Source organism: Carcharodon carcharias, chromosome 1 (genome assembly GCF_017639515.1).
Source record: "Carcharodon carcharias isolate sCarCar2 chromosome 1, sCarCar2.pri, whole genome shotgun sequence".
Lineage (NCBI taxonomy): Eukaryota > Metazoa > Chordata > Chondrichthyes > Lamniformes > Lamnidae > Carcharodon > Carcharodon carcharias.
In genome coordinates this window covers 113,757,356-113,778,304 of record NC_054467.1, presented here as the reverse complement: position 1 = coordinate 113,778,304, position 20,949 = coordinate 113,757,356, and the positions used below count along the sequence as shown (strand labels likewise).

Sequence of the window (20,949 nt, the reverse complement as noted above, 5' to 3'; positions counted from 1 at the left end):
TGTTGTTTTGTCAAAATCCTGGAACACCCTCCCTAACAGCAGTGATGTACCTACAGAACACGGGACTGCAGTGGGACAGGAAGGCAGCTCACTGTCACCTTGTCAAGGGCAATTAGGGATGGGCAATAAATGCTGGCCTAGCCAGCAACGCCCATACCTTAAAAATAAATTTTTAAAAAACAGCAACTCATCCATTTTAGTATTCAGTTGCTTCTTGAATGATTTCAGATTTTGCTTCCACTATAGGTGTTAATTGGTTTGTTTGAAGAATGCAGCCGGATATCAGTCCTTAACTTGTCTTTTTATGAATTTTTATCTATATTCCCTTGTCATGGTTTCACTTGAACCTTTGCTATTCCACTTAGCACCTTGTATGTCTTTATAAAATTCTCTCATACACCTACTTTCAAGGTTCAAGTGTTTGGTTTTTTTAATCCTTCACCATAATCCAATAAATTGACACTTGTGAGCACTTTTGTCATCCTTTATTATATGGAGCTTGAATGCCCTTTGTGTCTCAGTGATGCAAACTGGATGCAGCATTCTAGTTATGGGTACTATGCAGCTTTAGCATGGTGGGGTTAAACTCTACTCTTCAGCAAGTGCTCTGCAATGTTAGCAAAGGGTAGTATAGAATCTCTTCTAGATCTCTTTTAGCCTTTCTCCAAGTTTTTTTTTCTTTCAATGTGTAAGACTTGCACTTAGGTATATCTAATTCCACATGCAAATATGGACTAAATCAGTGCTTCCCAAACATTTTTCTTTGCTGTCACCTTCTCTTAATGCTTCACTAATGGTGCCACACAATAGTGAAAACCTGAGGGGGGCGAGGAGGGATGCAGTGGGAGTTGTTGAGGAGGGTGGCATTCAAATAGCAGGGAAAAAGGCACAAAAATCAACTAAGATATCAAGCATTTTACAGCCTCTATTGGTGTCAGCAATCAGGCCTCAGAGCTCATTGGATTAGGCCATGACTACAAGCAAAAATAAATCACGCACATTTGAAGGGGCCTCGCAGCTGATCCCAGGACTGTCAAATCTGAGTCTCAGGTCTACAGCTGCCATTGCTGCCTTGGAGCTTGTGACCCCAATTGCTCGTCCCATGACTTCACAGAGTCGTGACCCACAGTTTGGGAATCTTTGGTCTAAATCCTACTGTAATTTCTTGGCTGCCCTGACAGTTCTTTTTCCTCATAGTTTTCTATGATTTGTGAAACTGGCCATATTACATAGCAATGCTAATAGTGGACAACTTCAGGGTGCTCTTTAATCTTTATAGATCTTAGCTAATTCTCACCTTTGGCTTGGCCAATTCTACTATGTACTACTTAGTAGAAACTGAGAATTCAACATTCACCAGCTCTGTATGACACAATTACATTATGATTTTACCTTTAGTAAGCTATTGTGGAAATTTCTTCAAGTTTTAAATAGAGGCAGTGGCGTAGTGGTATTGTCACTGGACTGGTAATCCAGAGGCACAGGTTAATGCTCCAGGGACCAGGGTACGAATCCCACTATGGCAGATGGTGGAGTTTTAATTCAATAAATATCTAAAGGAAACTACTGTTGATTGTCATAAAAACCCATCTGGTTCACTAATTCCCTTTAAGGAAGGAAATCTGCCATCTTTACCTGGTTTGGCCTACATGTGACTCCAGCCCCTTAAAAATGCCCTCTGAACACAGGCATTTAGGGATGGGCAATAAATGCTAGCCAGTGACGCCCACATCCCAAGAATGAATATAAAGAAAAATGGCAAAATTTCACGTCCTATTACAGGTAGTTTATCCTAAGGAAAGACTTGCAGAAAACAGTTCACCTATATTTAAAACCTTTTAGTATAATGGGGCTATTAAGATGCAACGTAAAATGAAGGTGTGATGCAAGCTGCAATTGGATTCTGTTCAAAAACAAGAACAATTTACATATTTATTAGCAAGTTTAACAATGTATAAATTAACATTTCAACATCCAACAATTAGATTCTGTTTCCAATGAGACATTTCCAAATAAAAATACAAATGTGCATAAACTATAACTATAAAGTCAAAAACATTCACAAGACATTAGAACGGAATTGCAAATGGATAAGGGCTTATAAAAAGATAATGGAATACTGTGATTTATACAAAAGGTATAGAATGTAAAAGCTAACTCCATATAAAACCTTTGTTCTAATGCTGTGAGAGTACCACATGCAGCCTTTGGCTCCATACTATAGGAAGAATATAGTGGATATAGGAAGTTATTGGCGATGAGGAGAAATAAATGTTCAGACCTGAAAATTCAGGTTGTTTTCATTAGAGCAGAGGAGATTATGGGATGATTTGTTAGAGGTGCTTAAAATTAGAGAAGGGATGGCAAAGAGTGGATAGCAACACTAATTCCAGCAATTAACAAGTTAATTAAGCGATGCAACATAAATATAATGCAAGAGACTTAGGACAAATAGCAGGAGATGGAGGCCTGAATTTTCCCATCGGCAATTTGGGGGCAGGGCCTGCTCGCCGATGGGAAAATGACGCGGGGTGATGTCGGGAGGAACCCCCAACGTCATCCCGGCCCATTTAAATATTGAAGCAGACAGGCAGATAGCAAAATCATCTGTTCGCCCGCCAACCTGTAAATGGCCAATTAAGGCCATTGACAGGATAATTAAGGTAGTTAAATGCCCTGCCCGTCCAACCTTAAGGCTGGTGGGCAGGCCAGGAGCCCCAGCATGGAATAGAAAAAACATGAAACCTCATCCATCGGCGGGATGAGGTTTCATGTCCGTTTTTAAAAATTTTAATAAAGTTTATGTGCTTATTATTAACATGTCCCATCTCGTGTGACAGTGTCACATGAGGGGGACATGTTAATAATTTTTATATTTTTCTATTTTAAAAGTTTTTTAGAATGTCAATAATCTCCCTGAGACAGCACTTAGTCTCAGGGAACGGTGTGCTCTTTCACACACATGCATGAAAGAGCGCACTTTGACAGTTGGGGAATCCCTCCACCCCCGCACAGGAAGCACATAGTGCTTCCCATCAGGCAGGCCACTGGGTGGGCCTTAATTGGCCTGGCCACTCAAAATGGCGGCAGCCCCATTTTGGCTGCCCGCCTGCCAACCTAGGGCAAAGTTATGAGGCTGTGGAATGCACTACCAGAGTTAATGAGGGAAGCAGAGACAATCTCAATATTTAAGAACTTGATAGATATTTGGTCGAAGGGAAGAGAATAAAAAAGAAATGGAAACAGAGTAGGCACATGGTATTACGAGCACCGTTCATATAGAGGATAAACATGGGCTGTTTCTGAGGGGTAATTTCTATCTCAGTGCCTTGTGATGTTTCACTTTGTTAAAGGTGCCATATAAATTGTTGTTGTAATTCAATGTATATAAATACTCAAAATTCACATCATTAAATTAATTTCCTCTAGGAAACAGTTGAGTTCTGTATGTCATTCAGTTGATCCTAGGAAGAATGGATTGCAATCAGTTCCATCATTCTTATAGTGCAAGTTATTTGAACATCAAATGTATTGATACAATTGTATGCTTTTAAAAATGTAATCTCACATGTACAAAGTCATTTCTGTAATATTCAACATACAACTAGAATCATTTTACAATTATTGTTCTTGAGTGAAACGTCAAACCTTAAAAAACTGCCATGTACATTAAAACAGTATTTACTGTGATAAACCATTTAAACAGTGCGCTTGGAGTTTCCACATGATTTCCACCCAGATAATACCAGAATCTGGATGGAATGAAATAACACAAAACATCATGGAATTTTAAGTATAAATGAGTTTCCACAATCTTTTACCCTGGTTCAAAAGTCCATCCATCCAAATCACCCCACCCACAAAACTGCAAAACTGACCGTTCTCCCAGAATGGAATGGCGACTCTGTCAATTGTGCCTGTTTAGGGGTGATGACACTAGTCTATCATTAATGACCTGTAGCTGCAAGGACCAGCAAACAACTTAAGCCTCACTCAGGTCTCATTCGCATAAAGTTGCAATTACTTTCAATCCAGTTTAAATGAGTTCAAATTCAGTCAATTGATCTGCCCTTGATACGGAAAACTTGTCAGCAGCAGTCAACTGAAACCACTGAAGAGCATGTTCCTTCAGCTGCAGCAATTGCTTGAATAAATTTTCAGTTAAAATTAGTTTTAATTCAGTCATCTTGAGGCCCGATAGATCAAGTTCCAATTGATTGGCAACACTGTCTGAATGTCCTGATTCATGGGAAATTTTATGCTTAGGCTTACACTAATGAGCATGAGTGGCATTCAAGGTGTAACTCCGTCTTGGCAAGGGCGCAGTCTATCAGATATCACTGAATGTACTCCTACTGGAAACTCCAGGCCTGTGCTTTGGTCAGTAACTTAGAAGATCAATTTTAGAACCAACAAGCACTAGAAACATACAGGTCAGTCAGCAGTTTCCAAAATTTTCCATTTTTGTTTTGGCTTTAGAACATTTATAGATCTTTGCTATTTATGAGCGATCTGTTTTGTCAGATAGGAATAAAAATAAAAATCATATTTTTAATTGAGGAAGTAGGATGAAGGGTCTCCAGTGCAGGACATCACTATAAGACTAGAAAAATGAGAGAAATCAGGAAATAGTGATTAAAGTAATACAAAGTTTGAGGTTTAAGCATTTTAAAATGGAGAAAGGAAAGATAGAACAAAAGTGCCAGTTTTGAGCATTAGGGTCGCAATTTTAACTGTGATTGTAAAAATAGCCTGTCTTATAAAACTATAAAGTGAAAGAAACTGAATTGCAAACTGAATCGCTGACAGTGCTTTACCAGGAATTTGGCTTTCAACAGAGCTGCAGCAACGAGCTCCAAACAAGTTGAAAATTACAGTTTACTGGGCAGTGGAGTACTGATGTCAATTATATACTGCCATGTCTGTCATATGTAACTTGTCAGGTCCATGTGACTGCAAACAACATATCTTCAACAGTCACATGTGACAGATTCACTGAGATTTGAGACTGGGAGAAAGGAATTATGGCATTGGAAGGAATAATTCCCCAGTTAATAAATACCATTTTTAAAAAAAAATTGCGCATGGAGGGGCAAGAAATGTGTATTTAAAAGATGAAGGTATAGAATGTCTTTTAAAATAAAATTTTTAAAAATCTGAAAACACAGGTAGTATTAAATTATTTTCCACGTGACATTAGATTTAATCTGCTTTAGGTTGAAAGCAAATACAACCACTCAAATGCACAAGATCACATAAACAACTTTCTGCTGAAATCAAAAATGTTGAGGATCACAACTCTTTGCTTTTGCTATCTGTTACGAACCAAGGATGCCACATAAATCCAAACAGATAACACGTTGTTGGGATATTGGTGGACATACACAGCCAAAGCAAACTCTACGTGAGGAATCACTGTGTTATGGACACCAGTGCTATGTACAGCTTCAACAATGGGCCTCAATTCAGAGAAAGATAAGTTAATAGGAAATCCAGAAATCTGCAGAGAAAAATTTGATATACGGTTAATCAAGATCAACTTTTTCTTATACCAACAACAGCCTAAAAGAGTATTCAATAATCAGTACTTAAGGTAAATGAAGCAAGAGGTGTTTAATGCTTCACCTGTTTTAGAACAATTTAAAATACAGTATTACGAAGTGATTAAAAACTTGCAATATTAAGTTAAATACAAAGAATATTGAAATTTTAAATCCATTCATGGTTATGCTTTACCAAATGGTGAATTCTTAATACTGTCTGGGTATTACTGGAATAGGAGAAAAGCAGGGGGATTTTCTTTGAACTAAAGTTTGGAATTATTTCACGTCAAGACCAGAGCAGAGGTTGTTTAACTAACATAGGTCAATTAACGGCCAGCCAGCATGAATCACATGCTGAAACACTCAGCGCTGCCTGGGTGGGAGGGTGAGTGCAAAAGTCAGCGCATGTGCCCGGGTGCACTCACAGAAAGCTCCCTGAAGGCACCTAGCTGCCTCAGTGAGCTGAAGATTTCGAACATTAAAAATAAAGATTTTAAAATTAAGGCAAACATGTCACAGAGTCACATGAGCAGGGACGTTAGAAATTAGATTTAAAACATTTTTATTTTATTTTTAACTAACATCAGAAATCTCATCCCGCCCGTGGATGAGGTTTCCTCAAAAATCTAAAGGATGCTTGGCCTGTTCGCCTGCCCGCCCGCCAACCTTATTCACTTTAATTAATTTATTAATGAGCTTAACAACCCTCTTAATTGTTGGTGGGCGCGCTGACTCATGTATGCGCATGATGGCCGAAATATCACATGCGTGCACGACAACGTTGGGACGCTCGCCTGACGTCGTGCTTGTCGGGCACGCGCCCTCACACCAAGCTGATAATCCAGCCCCCGGTGTAAGAGGGAGGGATTTAGATTCCTGAGGCACTGGGACCGATTCTGGGGATGGGGCCTGTACAGGCTGGATGAGTTGCACCCCAACAGGACCAGGACCAATATCCTTGCAGGTGTATTCGCTAGTACTGTGGGGGCGGCTTTAAATTAGAGTGGTAGGGGGATGGGAACCTGAGCAGGGGAACACAAGCGAGGGAAACAAAGATAGAAATGAAAGACAGAAAAGTAGAAAGCAAAAGTGGAAGGCAGAGAAACCCACCGAGCTAAAAACTTTGCTCCAAGAGATTGATTAAGAGGGGAAAAGTAGAGTGTGACAGTAAACTTGCAAGGAACATAAAAGCGGACTGTAAATGCTTCTGTAAGTATGTAAAAAGTAAAAAGATTGGTGAAGACAAATGTAGGTCGGAAACAGGATAATTTAACAAGGAAATGGCAGAGCAATTAAACAACTATTTTATTTCTGTCTTCACTGATGAAGACACAAATCCAGGAATGCAAGGGAGCCAAGGGTCTAGTGAGAAGGAGGAATTGAAGGAAATTAGTATTACTAAAAAAAATAGTGCTGGAGAAATTAATGGGACTGAAAGCCAATAAATGCCCAGGACCTAATCTACATCCCAGGGTACTAAAGGAGGTGGCCACGGAAATTGTGGATGCATTGGTTGTCATCTTCCAAAGTTCTGTAGATTCTGGAACAGTCCCGGCAGATTGGAGGGTGGCAAATGTAAACCCACTATTTAAAAAAGGAGGGAGGGAAAAAAGCAACAAATTATAGACCAGTTAGCCTAACATCAGTAGTAGGGAAAACGCTAGAGTCTATTATAAAAGATGTGATAACAGGACACTTAGAAAATATCAATAGGATTAGACAAATTCAACATGGATGTATGAAAGGGAAATCATGTTTGACAAACCTCTAGAGTTTTTGAGGACGTAACCAGCAACATAGATAAGGGGAAACCAGTGGATCTGATACATTTGGATTTTCAGAAAGCTTTTGATAAAGTCCCACAAAAGAGATTAATGTGTAAAAGTAAAGTACATGGGATTTGGGGTAACAAATTGACATGGACTGAGAATTGGTTAACAGACAGGAAACATAGGGAAGAATTTTCCCCCCATTGGGGGGGATGGGTGGGAAGTGCAGGAGTGGGCGTGAGCAGACGCGCTTCCGATCGGGGCACACCACCATTTTACGTGGGCGGGCCAATTAAGGCCCACCCAGCGTGACGTCCGTCAGGAAGCTTTTACTCTCCCTGTGCGGGAGGCGGGGATTCCCTCAGCTGAGAGTGCTGCCTCAGGGAGATTGGCACCAAATTTAAAAATGGTAAATGTACAAAAATAAAATTTCCCTGACATGTCCTCTCATGTGACACTGTCATGAGTTGGGACATGTCCATCACTTTTAATCAAATTTGTATTAAATTTTTAGTAACCTCATCCAGCCCGTAGATGAGGTTTCATGCTTTTTTCAGAAGCCCGCCTAGGCTCCCGGCCTGTCTAACAACCTTAAGCTTGAATGTGGAGGTCCATTAATCACTTTAATTACTTTTTTAATGACCTTAATGGGCCTTTGACAGTTCGGCAGGCGCGCAGCTGACTCGGCTGCACGCCCGCTGAACTGAAAAGCTAAATGACCTGGGGTGACATCGGGATTCATGCCTGACATCACCCTGCATCATTTTACGTGTCGGCGAGCATTCCACGCCCCTGGAGTATTGTGTGCAGTTTTGGTTTCCTTTCCCAAAAAAGGATATACTTGCCATAGAGGGAGTGCAATAAAGGTTCACTGGACTGACTCCTGGGGTGGCAAGATTGTCGTATGAGGAGCGATTGGGTTGACTAGGCCTGTATTCACTGGCATTTAGAAAAATAAAAGGGGATCTCATTGAAACGTATAAAATTCTGACCGGGCGGGACACCTGGAACAGAATTTTCGGCTCGGTGAGCGGGGGCAGGGCCCGCTCACCGAGGCATAAAATGAAGCGGGGTGACGTCGAGCGTGCGTCCCAATGTCACTGCATGTCATTTAGATTTTCAGTTTGGCAGGCACGTAGCCGAGTCAGCTGTGCGCCCATCAAACTGTCATAGGCCTATTAAGGCCATTTAAATATCAATTAAAGTAATAAACTGAGCTGCCCTTAAGGTTGGCGGCAGGCGAAGAGTCCAGGCGGCCTTCGCATTCTTCATGGAACCTCATTTCATTAAGGGCTTATAAATTAAATAAATTTTTTCAATAATGTTCCTTGACATGTCCCAGCTCATGGGGCACTGTCCCATGAGGGGCATGTCTTAAAATATTTCCTTTTCTTAATTTAAATTTTTAAACCTTAAACTAATCTCCCTGAGGTGCCTCATTCTGGCAAAAGCAAACTTTGATCTGTACTCTAGTCTTCTGCTCGGTTTGAGATCAGAAGTGGGTCATTACCCTGTAATCTCCAAGCAGACTCTGCAGTTCTGCACAATGGTCAATCCCAACCTCTCCCCCCTGGCTGAACTCCAGTTTAGGCAGGAATTGGCGAAGAGTAGAGGTACAGTATCTGTTCCAGCGAGTTGGATGTCTGGGTCTCCATTCCATAATCTTCTCTTTCAAGATCTTTTCAATCCTGCATGAGTTGACACAAAAGATTAAGTAGTTAAAAAATCCAGAGCAAATACCTCAATCCCTGTAGATGACTGACTACGCACAATGGAAAACAATATAACAGGAATTCTTCGTAGGTTGAGTTGAGGGTTGCAAAATTTGGTTCTGTAACAGTGACAGTTCCAGTAGGGCCTGTGTCGATTACTATGTTGTAGAGGATGACAGTGCAGGTGTTTTGTGCGCACACTGGAAGTATGCAGAGTGAGCACATTGTGGTCTCAGTTAGTGTGCAACACCGAGTTGATGCCTATATGCTATTTTGGAAATTGCCATACTCTCTTAAATGCATGCGGCAGCAGGGATTCCTACTAATGTTATTCAAAGTCATCAACATTCATGTCTGAATGAGGTGTCTTTACTATCTGCTTGCTGCTGTTGAATTAGTGGAAGTACTTTTTTGTTGGAGGATTTGACAGAAGTTATTTAAGTCAGAAGGAATTGTTGCCAGAGGTTTGAAAGGAGTTATGTGCTTTTGAAAGGCCTCTGAGTACATTAGTTGCTCCCAGTCATATGAGCCATATTTGCAGTCCCCTAATGGCTGCAACATCAGAGGGAGATGGAGCAGATGGAGGAGGAGGAGGACTCTCAGCAAGGATCTTCAGGGATCTCTTCTCCTACCTCCACCATCCCCAAGACCTGTGTTTGGCAGCTGTGCTTCACCAAGGAAGTGGTTACATAACAGTGGCACCTCTTCAAACTGACCTACAGCCTCAAAGCAGGGCAAGGATGGCACTGCCAGTGGTTGCCAAGGTGACCAACGACTTCAGGTTCTACATCAGTTGCTCCTTCCAGGCTGAAACAGGTAACACCGCAACATATCACAGACTCCCATCCATCATAGCATCAGGGAGGACACAGAATACCAAAAGAGGGGACTTGTCTTCTCTTTTACAGAAAGGAGGAGGAAAAATTGGCACAAGGAACCGCGACATGCAATTCATTTTCAACCACAACCAGACCATCATTTTGGTAAATGACCACTATTTTGGCAGTGGTTATGATGTTTTCATTTCAGCCATCTGCAAACCAACAAATCAGAGGGGGGCTTCTTGGTGACAAGAGACACTCTATACGTGGCTAATGACTTCCCTCCACAATCCATCACATGTAGGACAGGACTCCTACAATAAGAACCATGCTACAAATAGGAATGCTGTAGAGCAAATCATCAGCGCCCTGAAGCGACTGTTCCACTCAACGGCAATTCCCTGTATTCGCCAGAGTGTCTCTCCCAATCCTTGTTGGTTTGTTACATCCTCCACAGCCTGGCTATCATGAGGGCACAGCCATTGCCAATGAGGCTTTGGCACTTCAGGTGGAGGAAGGGGTGACGTTGACAGGCAGTACACCGCAGTGCAGGCTGTTCTTGAGCATCTTATCAGGCTCTAGTTCCCCTGAATAAATCCCCGTACCCCATTACTCAACAGTTCCTCCATCTCACCATCACTCTGGCCAGGATGTTTCCTATGGCAGGTAGGCTGGGCAGGGGAGGGAGCGGAGCTGCCTCAGGGAGATTGAATGAATATTAAAATAATGAAACAAATGATCTAAAAATTTATTTAAACATGTCCCCTCATGTGACTGTGTCACATAAGTGGGGATATGTTTTTCTATTTGCGGAAATTAATTAATTTATTTAGTAAAAGCTTCAGGGAACCTCACCCCACTCATGGATGAGGTTTCCTGAAAAATGGGAAGGCCGCTTGGGTTTTTCACCTGCCCGCCAACCCTAAGGTTGGACAGGCAGCGTTCACAAGTGGCTCAATTGATTTCTTAACAAAAACAGAATTACCTGGAAAAACTCAGCAGGTCTGGCAGCATCGGTGGAGAAGAAAAAAGTTGACGTTTCGAGTCCTCATGACCCTTCAACAGAACTGAGTAATATTAGGAGAGGGGTGAAATATAAGCTGGTTTAAGGTGGGGGGGTGGGGGGATGCGGGGGTGTGTGTGGTTGTAGGGACAAGCAAGCAGTGATAGGAGCAGATAATCAAAAGATGTCACAGACAAAAGAACAAAGAGGTGTTGATGGTGGTGGTATTATCTAAACAAATGTGCTAATTAAGAATGGATGGCAGGACAACAAGGTACAGCTCTAGTGCGGGTGGGTTGGAAAGACTAATAGGGCATAAAAGGTATAGATTTAGATTTAAAAATAATGTAAATAGGTGGGAAAAGAAAAATCTACATAAATTATTGGAAAAAACAAAAGGAAGTGAAGGGGCAGGTGTTGCATCTTTTGCGTTTGCATGGGGAGGTGCCGTAGGTGGGGGTTGAGGAGTTAGGGGTGATGGAGGACTGGACCAGGGTGTCCCAGAGGGAACAAGTCCTATGGAATGCCGCCGGGGGGGGGGGGGGGGGGGGGGGGGGGGGGGGGGGGGGGGGGGGGGGGGGGGGGGGGTGAAGGGAAGATGTGTTTGGTGGTGGCATCATGCTGGAGTTGGCGGAAATGGCGGAGGATGATCCTTTGAATGCGGAGGCTGGTGGGGTGATAAGTGAGGACAAGGGGGACCCTATCATGTTTCTGGGAGGGAGGAGAAGGCGTCAGGGGCGGATGCGCGGGAGATGGGCCGGACACGGTTGAGAGCCCTGTCAACGACTGTGGGTGGAAAACCTCGGTTAAGGAAGGAGGACATGTCAGAGGAACTGTTTTTGAAGGTAGCATCATCAGAACAGATGCAACGGACGCCCGCCCTCACGCCTTCTCCTCCCTTCCAGAAACATGATAGGGTCCCCCTTGTCCTCACTTATCACCCCACCAGCCTCCGCATTCAAAGGATCATCCTCCGCCATTTCCGCCAACTCCAGCATGATGCCACCACCAAACACACCTTCCCTTCACCCCTTTGGCGGCATTCCGTAAGGATCATTCCCTTCAGGATACCCTGGTCCACTCCTCCATCACCCCCTACTCGTCAACCCCCACCTATGGCACCTCCCCATGCAAACGCAAAAGATGCTACACCTGCCCTTTCACTTCCTCTCTCCTCACCGTCCAAGGGCCCAAACACTCCTTTCAAGTGAAGCAGCCTTTCACTTACATTTCCCCCAACTTAGTCTACTGCATTCGTTGTTCCCAATGCGGTCTCCTCTACATTGGAGAGACCAAACGCAAACTGGGCGACCGCTTTGCAGAACACCTGCGACCTCCCTGTCCCTTGCCATTTTAACACTCCACCCTGCTCTTTTGCCCACATGTCTGTCCTTGGCTTGCTGCATTGTTCCAGTGAAGCCCAACGCAAACTGGAGGAACAACACCTCATCTTCCAATTAGGCACTTTACAGCCTTCTGGACTGAATATTGAATTTAACAACTTTAGATCTTGAACTCCCTCCTCCATCCCCACCCCCTTTCCGTTTCTTCCCCCTTCCTTTTGTTTTTTCCAATAATTTATATAGATTTTTCTTTTCCTACCTATTTACATTTTTTATAATCTAAATCTATACCTTTTATGCCCTGTTAGTCTTTCCACCCCACCCCCACTAGAGCTGTACCTTGTGTGTCCTGCCATCCATTCTTAATTAGCACATTCATTTAGATAATATCACCAACTTCAACACCTCTTTTTTCTTTTGTCTGTAACATCTTTTGATTATCTGCTCCTATCACTGCTTGTTTGTCCCCCCCACTTCTCTCCAACCCCCCCTCTCCCCCCCCACCTTAAATCAGCTTATATTTCACCCTTCTCCTAATATTACTCAGTTCTGTTGAAGGGTCATGAGGACTCGAATCGTCAACTTTTTTCTTCACTGCCGATGCTGCCAGACCTGCTGAGTTTTTCCAGGTAATTCTGTTTTTGTTTTGGATTTCCAGCATCCGCAGTTTTTTGTTTTTATCAGTTGAGTTCTTAACGGCCTTAATAGGCTGTTTACATTTCAGCAGGCATGCAGCCGACTCTGGCACGGGTTCGCCGAATGAAATATCGCGATGGCGCACGATGACCTTGGGACGCACACCTGATGTCATTGTGCGTCATTTTATGCATCAGCGTGTTGGGCCCACCCCCGCACACCGACCGGAAAATTCTGCCCTCAGTTAAGGACCATCGCTATGTCCTCTTGGCTACAATTCTGAAATAAAATTCACCACAAAGCAACCATTTGATATCAACTTTATCCAACAACACTCCCAATTAATCCATTCAACTATTCATCCTCCTGCTTCCCTTCAGTGACTATCTTGAGGGTGCCTTTGCCTCACCCATTGCTCCAACATGGTCCTACTCACCCCAACACTGACTGCAGCATGGCTGGTGGAAGGCTACTGACTTTCACTGGGGGAGCATGTAGATGACCTTGCAGAATGCCTCGAGTCGTTCTGGGGGTTGAAGGCCTGGTTTCAGACTGCTCCACCTTGGCCTGGGTGACAGCAGTCTGGGCTGGCAAACAGGTAGCAGCAAGGGCAGTGATGGAATGGCTATGGTGGGGGGCGCAAATGCTGCCATCCTGAGATAGAACAGGTTTGTATATGACAAAAATCATTGCCAATCTCATGGGGCAATACCTCAGCTATTCTAGTAATCTGCTAGAACAATGGGGTGTCTGTAGCCATAACAGCAGCAGATTGAACCTATCTGGACTTGAATGGCAATGAGCAGAGATCTCATGACCTTGATCTGACTTGGACTGCAGTACTCAAGTGTTGCATGCCTTCTGTCCAACACTGTGATTACAGCTGTGACATTGGCCATTAGGTGTTTCATTGTGGCTGGATCCGCAAGTGTTCTCATGGGGCTGGATTTTACGGGGTGCCATATTCAATCCCCACCTCGACCAACAAGTTGGTCGTCAACGCACCCACCCGAAACCCAGCTGCCTTGCTGCAATATTACACTGAGAGCAGCCTTAATTGTTTCAGAGTGGGACTTCCGCCCCCGTTCTGGGACAGTCTGTAGTCCAGCAGAGTCAGGATTGAGCAGTGGCCATTGCTGGGGCTACAGCCAGTCCCAAAGAAGACGACTGATGGAGCCCAGACTTAAAGGCATGTCTGGGTTTTGGACGGGTTTGGCTGGCAGGCCCCAGCATGGGGTGGCATGTTTGAGAGGCTGGGGGAGGCGGTAAATGATCTTCGCTGAGAGGGGTGTCTCCAATGGGCACGGGGGATCTCCACCCTGCCAAAGGAGCTACCCTTTCCTGCCCAACAGCAGCCTATGCAGTGAAAGGCTTCAAATATGCTGGCAGGGGCCCGTAAAATCCAGCTCATGGAGTCACCTGCCACTTCCATGCTGGAAAGGATGGACTCCCAGCCATCATGCTGAACTCCTCCAATGCTCCTTAACATGTCTTAACAACAGGCTTTCTGACAGGCCTGCCAAAGAACCAATTATCTCTGCATCCATGCTTTTCCTTAATATCACTCCTATCAAAGTCTTCATCTGAGTACTCTTCAGCAGAACTCGTCTGCAACCTCTCACTGTGGGGAGCCAGCACCCACAGTCCATTTCCCCTGGGCCTTACTACAGGAACCCTGCACCTGGTGGCTCACCACGTGCAGATCCTGTCTCTGCACTAGATTCTAAAGTCTGGTCTGTACCAATATCTGAGCTGCCAGCTACGTGTGTCAAATCAAGTGACATCGCTTCTTCCTCAGGGCCTTCATCTTCAGGCAGCACTGGCTAGTCAGTTGGCAGGTCTTGGGTATCTGAAAAGCATAAATAAAAAGGGGAGGGTTGGGATGAGGGAAGTTGCGGGGGTGGTGTGGGAGAAACCATGAGATATATGGTGGAACCATCTGCAGCTTGTACTTTATACCAGATTGTGGGATGAGGGTGAAGTAGGATTTCTAAAGATGCATAAAGCAGGAACATATTGTCATTCTGTTTGGCTCCAGCAAAGCCTTTTGCCACAGTCTCAGTGATGGCAACGCCAATAATGCCCAGCACTATCTCCTCTAAAAGGGTGAGAAGATGCAGCCGTGCTGGTTCCCTGTTGGCTCGTTGCTACATCCTCCTGTATGGGCCACCTTGTCCTGCAAGGAGGAGGGAAGAATGTTAGTGAATGTGTTACAATGTGTTGGGGTGATGAGTCTGTCATTGCTGAATAGCAGAAGCTATGTAGAAGCTGTGAGGGATTGGTGCACATGGTAAGTTTGTGAGGGTGAGGTGGTGAATTTGAATGTTAGGCCTAAGGCCTGATTGCTGATGGGTGCGTCATGGGCAACGCTCCCGTTGCGGCTGTACTGCAACCTGCAAGACGCCGTGCAGGCCTTGTTCCATGATGAATTCTGTGTGTGGGTGCAGAAAAAAAATTAAAAGGAATGTGCATCAAAAAAAACAGCCATCCACAGCAAAAAATCTTTAAGGGAAACATTGGTGTTTCATATGTAGTGAATTTGGTGCTGAAATGGGTAGAATATGGCTTCTGAAGTGACATTAACTGGCCTTGACCATTCATATGAGATTACTGTAATTTTTCCATCCCAGTAACCAGGTTCTCAGGGTCAGACTTCTGGCCATGACCTCCATTGCTATTTATTGTCACTGCCTTTGCAGTATCTGTATAGAGGAGCACCAAGTCCCCTGCTGACAGATCACCTTCTTCCCTCTTTTGGTCTCCTTCCCAAGTCCGCCAGTGCTGCATCAGAGAAACTAGGAGTCCTCGCCCTGGTCAGTGGCACCATTAATCAGTTTTCTTCATGCTCCTCATGTTTCCCAACTAGTTGATGAGCTGCTGCAGTCAGAATGCACCTCCCTTCTAGGAAGGGCAGACTAGCTTTAAGTGGTACTAGCCTTACATGAACACCCTCTGAGGAACATCAGCCACTCAACAGCCTGTTTAGAGCCAGCCTGCATGCCACAATCATCGAAACGAGCAGGCAGTGGGAAGTTTCTGTGTTGCTTACCCTACTTTCAGTGGGGGCAGGTTAATTGTGCTTCATGAACCTCATACCCATTATTGGGCCTTATCAAATTTTAACCCAAGATCTCTTAATTCATAATGATATTCTTCTGCATGTGTTACACACTCAAGTGACCAACAGGACAGTATAAAGGAGTGTATTAAAAGCACTGAAGTCTCTTTCTCATTTACACAAAAAAGGATAAACTAATTTAGACATTTCATGGAAAGTTTAAAGGAGCCTACAAAACTCTCAAATAAAGCACCCACAATAAAAAATAGTAAAAGCATAATTTCAATTGAGAATAAATCAGCATTACTTGTCCTGAAGTTCTACTGCAGCAGCCTTGTCAGTACGGTGATAAACCAGCTCTTCTGGCTGAAAAAAACAGTAAAGGTGCATGAACATGTGGTACAAAGAGCCATAGAATTTTACACTAAATAAAGAATACAAGTGAGTTAGCAAAGGCACAAGAAACCAACTTATAATACTGGTTTCAGGCTACTTTACCTCATAGCTGTTTGAGGGTGTTAGAACCATATCTTTCAAGACTGAATTTTTCTTTTACAAAATGGAAGGACCTGGCATGATCTGGATGTTAACCTGGGATTTCTTTTTAAAGTTTCACCTTGGAACTGTCAACAAGCAAGCCTCTTCCAAGAAATCACCTGTCTTATATGGTACTTGAAAAGGAGTTGTGTTTGTGTTGAGCTGCAAAGCATTTAATTAATGAAAAGCTAGGAGACAAAAAGGCACTCACGTGGGAGAAAGAAAATAAGCTTAAGTTGTAAACCTGCTTTTCTGGAGGCAGTCTTGTTGGAGAACAAGCTGAGGAAAGAAGACTCCCTCTCTATCTTGCCTAAAATTGTATGTAGCTATCAACCTGTAGCCAGAGAACCCTCATCTGAGTGTAACCAATCTGCATTGGACCTGCAAAGCTGAGATCAGCTGGTGAGAACGTCCAGGCATCCACCAGGACCAGCGGCCCATCTTCACCTGAGGCAACTCCAGGTTGACAGCTTTGAGACCCTGCGGACTTGATCCTTTATTTGATAGTGCCCACCCTCCAAAGCCTATCTCTGCAGAGAAACTCAACCTATTTGTCCTTTGCCTGTGTGTCTGTCTGTGCGCACTAGGGGAATACTTTAGGAAGTGACAGATAGTTACACTTTCCATTTACAACTGTGTACTTGCAATGTGTTAAAAGAAGTTTTGCTTTAAAAATAAATTAATCATTCTGAGTTTTTGAAAGAAGCCTGGTCAGAATCTCTTTTCTTCTGGCCATTAGAGGTATAGATACACAATTGGCCATTTCGGTGAGAAAGTTAAACATTTAAATTAATGGATCAGCCTGAGGAGTAGCGGAGCTTGATAATTCACCTCTGAACGATTAATTTATTTTTAAAACAAAACTTCTTTTAACACGTTGCAAGTACTGGTTAACACACAGTTGTAATAGGAAAGTATAACTTTCTGTCACTTCCTAAAGTATTCCCCCAGCGCGCACAGACAGACACACCGACAAACAAAGGACAAATAGGTCGAATCTCTCTGCAGAGGTGGGCTTTGGAGGGCGGGCACTATAAAATAAAGGATCAAGTCCGCAGGGTCTCACCGCTGTCAACCTGGAGTTCCCTCAGGTGAAGATGGGGCCACTGGTCCTGGTGGATGCCTGGACGTTCTCACTTACACTCCTCCCATCCCAGTTATAACAACAGACATAATACAAGGAAACCATCGAGCCACAGTCATTTATAGCCCAGAAACGGGCCATTCGACCCACCGCATTTGTGCTAGCTCTTTGCTACTGCAATCCAAACTAATCACACTGTTGCACTCTCTTCTGATATCTGTGTAAAAGTTGACCTCATTACTCTTGACCTAAAGTATTGGTTTCAAAACTTTTACATGAATATGAACAGTATTCATTTGAAGTCTTGACCTCTCTATCCATTCACACTTTTAAGTGTCTCCATTAAATACTCCCCATTTCCTAAAATTTGTTACCTCACCCTTATCTATATTAACTTGCATCTGTTTGCTCTATAGGAGTATATTCATTTTACATCGTGTTCAAATTATTTGAAAAATTACCATTGTTGATGCATCAATCTGCATGCTAACTTTGCAATCCAGTGAGTTTCTTCTTACCTCACTGGACTCTATCTGTTCTACTTATTTACTTTTTAATGCGTGGCAATAGAATTGTATTCTAATAGCTTCTATCATGGTTGGTCAATAACAGCTGGGCTAACCGGTTTGCATTCCAACCCTGCAGTCAATACCGGTATGCCCTTGGTGATTGTCTATATCTATCTACGCACCGAAGTACATTATTATAGTATACACATGCATCTGTCCAAACGCACACACTATGCATACCACACTAACCACTCATTACTTATTCACAGTGCAACAAAATAATGCCAAATATGTACAGTATTGCTACTAATTTTTGTAAATATTCTATTCCTATCATGGCAGATTTAAAAATAGAATCTTCATTTGACCCATTGTACCTGAACACTTGACAAACCAGGAAAAGGAAAGCTTCGTGAAAAAAATGGCTTCCAGAAGTTGGATTTGCTGGTGTCAAAATGTAGGCGCATAACAGTATCATATTTCTGCATGTTGAACCAGACCTAGAAAATAAATCCTACACAGTTTAGCACAAGGAAAAAAAATGTATCAGAACATTTCTTGTATATCACTATTATGTGGGAAAGCAGCAACAATATAAAGCGCTAATTGATTAACCACATATCCCAAAAACAAATTAAGAATATAACTTTTGTGCCGCTGAAGTTCAGCAGGTTTGTTTAGAAGCTTTGTTTAGAAGTTTCTAAGTAGCAAAGAAATGAGCAGTTAAACAAAATTAGAACACTGAGTTCCATCATTAGATACTGCTTTTAATCTAATTAACTTTCAGGATGATGAGGTAGGCCTAATAACTCAATTGTTTTGCTGGATTTCATTATCATTTCCAGGAGAATGTTTAAAAAAGACTTACATTGTCAGCACTAACCAAGCAGCTGACACACTGCAGTGGACAGAATGCATCAAACTGCCCATAGCACTGTCCAGTGGTGGAGTTCCAGATCACATACTGGTTCTGTTCATAGGTCAGCACGTATGCCGTTGGACCCTGAAATAAATGTATGCGTTGTTTTATAGTGAAAAAAATTTATATTGACTGATGGAAGAATTACAAGACAACAACTGAGGATTTCATAACAAGATGATAAATAGAAGATCATTATTGTTTCAGTTGCAGAGCAAGTGGTAACATGTGTGCTTCATACTTATGATGTGCAATAGTTTCTCAAGCCCCTGCTCACATGCACGTTGTACTAAGTGTCACCGGATAATACAGGCAGGAGTCTTGATCAGTTACTGCACCCCCTCTGGCTCTCCACCTGAGATTAACTAATGTCGTAGGTGGGAAATCAAACCTTGAATTTTTTCTGGTAAGTCAGACTCAATTTTACTCCATTTGGTGTATTTACCAATTGGATCACATGGTAAAACACAGGGATAGAAGTACAAGAACAAGAGTAGACCATTCAGGCTTGTTCTGCCATTTAATTAGCTCATGGTTGGTTTCAATCTACCCGCTTCCATAGCTCTTCATAACCTTACCCAGTAAAAAAAAATCAATATTAGTTCTGAAACTTTCGATTGACTGAACCTCAACTGCTTCTTAAGGGACAGGGTTCCAGATTTTTTATGTGAAGATGAGCCTCCTGATGTCACACCTGAACAGTCCAGCTCTAATTGTACAGATGTGTCCCCTTGTTCTGGACCCCCTCACCAGAGGAAGTAGTTTCCCTCCACTTATCGCATCAAACTCTTTAATCATTTTCAACACTTCAATTTGGTCATCTTTTACTCCTCTATACTCAATTTACTTTACAGTTTAAAATGAAAGCAATCATCACTTCACGAAAAGGGTCGATGTGACTGAAGAATTAACCTCTCTATGGAAACTCTGCAAACATGGTAATTAAGCACATGCAGCCTCTCACCTCAGGAATGGCAGTTCCTATTACTAGCCAAGCTTTCTTCCCCATTGCTAGGAAATAGTTACAGAGCAGAACTGCATGTTCCTCTTCATCCCCTGCTAGCAAGTTCAGGAATTGCTGTATTGGATGTAAGATATAAAGAAAAACGCTGATTTAAAAACTATATAATCATTAAAGTAACGGCAATCACAATTGTATCCCCAATCACGATTGTATCCCTAAGCATCAAAGACTAGACAGCTGCAGCTGCAGAGTGTTGTCTAAGTAGGCTAAATTTCTTCACAGACGCTGGTGACAGCTGTATTGTATTTAAACATAGCATTGAGAATTTTAAAAACAAAAACATGATAATGTTTGGGAAAGGCAAAAAAGCAAACAAAAATTTTAAACTGCACACAACACCCTTTAATGGAGCCATCACTGCTGCAGATGTTAAGGTTTTACTGGTTGGAGGATATTTGTAGAAAATTAATATTCACAGATACTTGGGAAAACATACAAAACTATCACAAAGTAGAATATTGTAATATCGATAAAAGTGCACTGAAGTGCTACAGTATTTCTATGAATATTCATGACACACAGAAAGGCCTGAATTTTTCAGTTGGCAGGTGGGAGCGGGCGCCCATGATCGGCTCCGCGCTGCCATTTTATGCGGGCGGGCCAATTAAGGCCTGCCCAGCGTAATACGCGATCGGTAGTGCTCAGCGATACCCATGTTGGGGAGGCTGGGGGGGGGGGGGGGCGGGGGAGAGAAGACGGAGCCAGTGCACTTTGGCACATGCACACAAGAGCGCTGCACACATGGAGCTGCCTCAGGGAGATTGAATGGATATTGAAATAATTAAATAAATGTGTCAAAAATGTATTTAAACATGTCCCCTTGTGCCTGTGTTACATGTGATGGGACATATTTTTATTTTTAGGGAAAAGTTTTCACTTATTAAAAGCTTCAGGAAACCTCATCCCGCTTGTAGATGAGGTTTCCTAAAACATGCAAAGGCCGCTTGGCCTTGTTGCTTGCCTGCCAACCTAAAGGTTGGATGGGCAGTGT

The 20,949-nt window shown here is 42.9% G+C and overlaps 1 protein-coding gene across 2 annotated transcripts in view; it reads right to left on the bottom strand.

Moving 5' to 3' along the window:
- Positions 1 to 2,993: 2,993 nt before the first annotated feature.
- The window catches only part of cc2d2a (coiled-coil and C2 domain containing 2A), a 204,005-nt gene continuing 186,049 nt past the window's right edge, over positions 2,994 to 20,949 (bottom strand). For both annotated transcript variants that reach the window (XM_041185821.1, XM_041185830.1), the window contains 6 exons: positions 19,899 to 20,012; positions 18,884 to 19,018; positions 18,393 to 18,515; positions 16,193 to 16,251; positions 8,823 to 9,000; positions 2,994 to 5,500 (listed from right to left, as the gene is read on the bottom strand). In XM_041185821.1, coding sequence (XP_041041755.1) covers positions 5,312 to 5,500; positions 8,823 to 9,000; positions 16,193 to 16,251; positions 18,393 to 18,515; positions 18,884 to 19,018; positions 19,899 to 20,012 — 798 coding nt within the window. In that variant the 3' untranslated portion in view covers positions 2,994 to 5,311. The remainder of the gene's footprint in view (positions 5,501 to 8,822; positions 9,001 to 16,192; positions 16,252 to 18,392; positions 18,516 to 18,883; positions 19,019 to 19,898; positions 20,013 to 20,949) is intronic.